This window comes from Carassius auratus, unplaced genomic scaffold, assembly GCF_003368295.1.
Source record: "Carassius auratus strain Wakin unplaced genomic scaffold, ASM336829v1 scaf_tig00022041, whole genome shotgun sequence".
NCBI lineage: Eukaryota > Metazoa > Chordata > Actinopteri > Cypriniformes > Cyprinidae > Carassius > Carassius auratus.
Window position 1 is genome coordinate 43,428 of NW_020525157.1, and position 5,705 is coordinate 49,132.

At 34.0% G+C, this 5,705-nt stretch overlaps 1 protein-coding gene across 1 annotated transcript; it reads left to right on the top strand.

Annotated features, from left to right (window-relative positions):
• Positions 1-176: 176 nt before the first annotated feature.
• On the top strand, positions 177-5,700 carry LOC113077246 (aldehyde oxidase-like; the record flags this gene model as incomplete). The annotated part of the gene is made up of 15 exons (XM_026249696.1): positions 177-288; positions 1,183-1,240; positions 1,540-1,636; positions 1,827-1,935; positions 3,101-3,227; positions 3,323-3,384; positions 3,540-3,620; positions 3,763-3,843; positions 3,942-4,083; positions 4,160-4,252; positions 4,342-4,493; positions 4,694-4,787; positions 4,914-5,023; positions 5,253-5,437; positions 5,675-5,700. Coding segments are annotated over exons 1-15 (1,471 nt in total), but the record flags the coding sequence as incomplete, so codon positions are not given.
• Positions 5,701-5,705: the final 5 nt, after the last annotated feature.

Genomic DNA, 5,705 nt, shown 5'->3' on the forward strand with positions numbered 1-5,705 from the left:
AATTGAATTGAGAGCAGGAAGTGTAATGAGTGATTTAAGGATAAATAAATATATAACATTGGAGGAAAAACCCGATGCATGCATGTCTTCTTTACGCATTCCTGTATTTAACCATGAAAGACCAAGCAATGCCTGTAACATGTGATGCGAGTCAGTCAGTTGCTCATTCAGTTGATGGTCAGTGAACCAGGAGCATCTCCAGTAACAGAGCACTGCGATCCTTCTCAACTCATCATGTCATCTGTATCTGTGAACAGTGAGCTTGTCTTCTACATTAATGGGAAGAAGGTATGTTTACATTACATATATTGTTTTTTATTATTATTGTATATGATCTGTATATTTAAATTGATCAATGTGTGATTTGTCTTATCTGAAAATGGTAAAGTCCTGACTTTTGTCTTAATAGTTTTTTTTTTTGTTGGCTCATTATATTATTAGTATATAACTATAGCTTTAATATTGATTTAATTCATAAATAAAAGTATACAATATTAAATACGTTTTTGACTTAATTTGCTAATATCGTGAAAGAAGGAAACCTGTTATTTAGATGTTATTATAATTACTTCTACTGAGATAAATATCAAAATGTTTAAAGGGACAGTTCATATAATTCTTTGTTTTTCATCATTTACGCAACCTCATGTCATTCCAAACTTGTATACGTTTATTTCTTATGTTTTACACAAAAGAAGATATTGTGTAGAACCAAACAATTGTTGTTCCCCATTGAATTCCATGGTAGGGAAAGAAATACTAGGGACCAAACAACTGATTAACCAGCATTGTTCAAAATATCTTCTTTAATGTTCAACATAAGAAAGAAACTCATACAGGTTTTGTCTAAATCATGACACAATTAAACATTTTGATTTCTAATAACCATAGTACATAACCAGGATGAAATGGCATGACTAAACATGCATGTCAGAATCATGGCACATGACAATCAGCTGGATGCAGTATGATACCATGAAAATGATTTTCTACGCTTTAGACAGTCCATCGTGTGTTTCTCCCTCCCACACACATAACATACATATCTGTCACACATGTGATATATAGGCTGGTCTCCAAAATCCAATCATGTCACGTGGCACACACTGAATGATGTTTGGCTTGATAGTTATTGCAAAATTTGAGCCATGGTTGTCAGTTTTTTGTTGTTTTTATGTAAAGATAGTGGAGAAGAATGCTGATCCAGAAGAGATGTTACTGGCTTACCTGCGAAGGAAAGGTATGGTAATTTCCATATGACAATCCTCTCAAAATAATGGTGAAGTTAAGTATATTTATTATACTTAAATTGAATATATTTATAATATTTACTTAAATGTGTTTAAGTTATGCAGAGAAAATTATATTTCAATGCGTTTGTGTTCTCTTGCAAAAGTTTTGTGTTCCCCAAGAAACTTTGCATTTGCAAATTTTTCTTATTTTATATTTTTTCCCCATCACATTTCCTTAGAGGCTCAGTATCTTGCATATTGTACAGGAAAAAAAATAAAATAAAATGTGTGTTGTTTTTGTGTTCAGTGGGTCTAACAGGCACAAAGTATGGCTGTGGTGGAGGTGGATGTGGGGCCTGTACTGTTATGGTGTCCAGATATGACCCTATCCAGGAGACTGTGCTGTATCTTTCACTAATATAACAAAACTAACAGCATCAAATCTTGATGTGATGAAAAAACAAAGCAATGTTTGTTACCTGTGTTTTTCTGCATAAAACCATTCAGATGTTGCTACACATCTCTAGATGTAACTCTCTTAAATGAAAAAATCATCAATAAATATGGTTTAATAATCTTTAACCCATGCTTCAGTCACTGGTCGGTAATTGCATGTCTACAGCCCATTTGTTCTCTGCATGGTGCGGCGGTGGTGACCGTCGAAGGCATTGGAAGCACCAAGACGAAACTACATCCTGTTCAGGTACCAGATTCTCCTTCACAAACAAACTATAAATCATCTTTCAAAACAAGTATTTTCAGAAGTGGATGAAGTACACAAGTCTAGTACTTCACTAAAAGTACAGATACCCTAATGAGATATTACTCCAGTAAAAGTATGAAATACTCCATTTCCATTTCACTTGAGTAAAAGTACAAAAATTATTTTATTTTTTAATTTTTTTAAACTTCAGTATTAAAAATAAAACATACTGATTGATGAATGTTTTTTTTTTTTTTTGACATTTTATATACTCAATTTATACAACTTCCTGCAAAAAAATACGTCACTGATTATACTGATAATTCAGGTGTACAAACAGGTGAAAAAAAAAAAAATCATGTAGTATATCGGATATGAAAACTGGGTAAAATTTGTTTGCTTTTTAGGAAAAGTGTTATGCAAACATACTACTTTACATAATTTGAAAGTGCTACGGCAGTGGTGTAGATGCATGGGCATTATGCTTAGTTTTTAAATAAAACCTACCCCATTTAGATGGTAATGGACTAATATGGACACATTCCAACATTTCATACAGCAGGCTTAAACAGACCTTTTACAGCAGCTTTATTTTCGCAAACAATGGACACTTGTGATCTAAATATGATTTTTATTTACAATAATAAATGCTTAAGTAGTGCCAATGATCTCCTGTTCTTGGCTCATTTTGAGTAATATTTGTGAATTCTGTGAATTGTAAACTGGAGACTCGCTTTGATCAGATCATTTGAATCAGTGAGTTGTTGACTCAAGAACAGCTGCAGTGTGCTCAATAAAATTCGCAAATGAATCGTTCAGTGTGTTTGCGAATCCATTTAACAGGCTTTTTGAAAAGTATCAGCTCCTTTACAAATCGAACATCGTCTTGTAGTGTGTGATGATTTCTCCAGTTCAAAATAACAAGGAACGACGTGTCTTTTTGAAATGTGTTAGAGAAAAAAGTGTGATATTATGCTTAGGAATGTAGAGAAGTAAATGTAAAAAAAATCCCAAAATATAAATACTCCAGTAAAGGTCAGATACTTGAAAGTTGTATTTAAGTAATATTGAGGTAAAAATACTTAGTTACTGCCCATCACTGGATATATTGAATGGGTAATCCAGAACACACCATTTACCTGTAGATACTTTTGTTGTTCATCAGGAGCGTATAGCAAAGGCTCATGGGTCTCAGTGTGGGTTTTGTACCCCTGGGATGGTGATGTCCATGTACACATTACTTAGAAATAACCCACAGCCCACCATGGAGGACATTCGAGAGACACTAGGAGGTATTTAATACTCGTGGATTTAATTTACATTTTTAGAATTATGAATTCAAGCACTGAAAACGGGAATTTAAACATTCTGTTTTATTTCTTCTAAGGGAACCTATGCCGTTGTACTGGATATCGACCAATAATTGATGGATTTAAAACATTCTGCAATGTAAGGACTGTTAACTCTTAGAAAAAGAAAATCTACAAAAATACAAATATCTACAAATCAGTTTTAAAAAGTTGTACATAACATTGGTATAAACTAGAGTTTGATTTTAGGAAACAATTATGTGCTCTTTAGTGACATGATTCATATTTTTACAGACTCCGATATCTTGCCAAAATGGTGACGGAAATGGAAAATGTTGCATGGAAAACAGCAATTCTCACAACAATGAATCTATTGTAAGATAATATTTACACTTTAAATTCTTATAATTTCTTACACATCATCACTACTTACAGTAGTAATCTCATTATTGTTATAAGAAGACAGAGATTGGTGAACCTAGGTTATTAACTCTTCTACGACTGGTATTATTGGCAGATATCTGGAGAACTTTTCAGCATGGATAATGTCTTACCCCTTGACCCAACTCAGGATTTGATCTTTCCCCCAGAGTTACTGGTGAGCAAACTGTGTGTCCTTTTGTTAGCTAATAGGAATGTGAACTTTTCAGACCACTATTTATTTTATTTATATATTTTTTTCATTATATCCAACAGATTATGGGAAAGAAAAAAGCTGAACGACTTTCTTTCCATGGTGAAAAGGTCAGGTGGATTTCCCCAGCAGATCTGAAAGATTTAATCAAGCTGAAATCTGAATACCCCAACGCACCTCTATTGATTGGGAACACAACCATAGGTTGGTTGCATCCATCCATCCATCCATCCATCCATCCATCTATCCATCCATCCAACCTGTTTCTGTTCTTGTACAGGGCCAAAGGTGAATCTGAAGGGAACTGTCCATCCTTTGGTGATCTATGGTGGAAGTATTCCAGAACTTCGAACTATCAAATGGAGAAACAATGGTAGATCATGGATAAATTGCCATTTCATATGCTTAATTAGCAAATATTGAAGCTCAAAGTAAAATCAACAACAACATTCTTTTATTAAGGTGTAACTGTAGGGGCAGGATGCAGTTTGTCTGTTTTGAAGGATGTCCTTCTGCAAGGAATCGAGGAACTCGGGCCAGAGAAAAGCAGGGTTTACCAGGCCCTCGTTCAAACATTACAGAGTTTGGCCAGCAAACAGATACGCAACATGGCTGTGAGTAGCAAAAAAATAAATAAATAAAAAATTACTTTGATGAACTAAAAGACTGAAATATTTATACACAAAAATAATATTAAGTTGGCTAATGAAGTATGATAAATTACCATTTCATATAAGACCAAAAGTAATTTTGATGACAAATTTGTGTTTAATTACTTGTCTACATAACATCTTTGTTTATGTTGGAAATTCAGACCATTGGTGGAAATATCCTGAGTGCCAACCCCAAATATGACTTGAGCAGCATTCTAGCAGCGGCAGAATGCACACTATACATTGTTTCTAATGGTAATGCCATTATATTTGTACAAAATTTCCCTATATCTGCCTTTTTGCTAAATTTCTCAGTTTCCAATATATTTGACATGGAAAGTTATATTTAGAATTACATTTTTCCATTGGTCTTTAATACAGATGGTGCTCGAGAGATTTGTCTAAGTGAAGAGTTTTTCACAGACTTTGGTAAAACAGCTCTACGACCAGATGAGATTCTGCTGGCTATTGAAATTCCTCACTCAAGACCGGTACGTTTCATCAAAATGGAGGATGCAGACTAAAGTTAATACTAGAACTAAAACATATAACTAAACTATTCAAGATTCAACAAACACACTTACCCTAAAAGACTATTAGTCATTTCTAATTCCATCTACTGAATTTTTTAACCACAAATTCATTTTTACAATACAAATACATTATGAGTTTCAGTTTCCATTCTAAAAAAAGCAAATCGCTTATCCCTTTGCTTTACAGTGGGAGTTTGTGTCAGCATTTCGCCAGGCACAGCGCAGAGAGTTCGCCTTCTCCATAGTGAATTCTGGCATGAAGGTGGCATTCAGACATGACTCAAATGTAGTGGAAAACCTAGACATTTTTTATGGAGGTGTGGGACCCACTCTGGTAAAAGCCAGACTCACCTGTAAAGAGCTTATGGGAAGGTACATCCATCTGAAGGTCTTCATAACTCACATTCAAAATATTGTATATGAGAGAACAGACTGTACACGATTTTACTAAAGGTAACAAATACATTGCTTAGAAAAAGAAAAGCCAACAATTAACCATTAAATTAACAAAAAAACTAAAACAAATCTGGTAAATATCGCTACTTGTATTATTTTGTGTTGCTTAATTGCATACATCACAGTCATTGAACACTGATTTTTGCTTTGCAGTAAATGGGATGAGAAACTTCTGGTAGGGGAA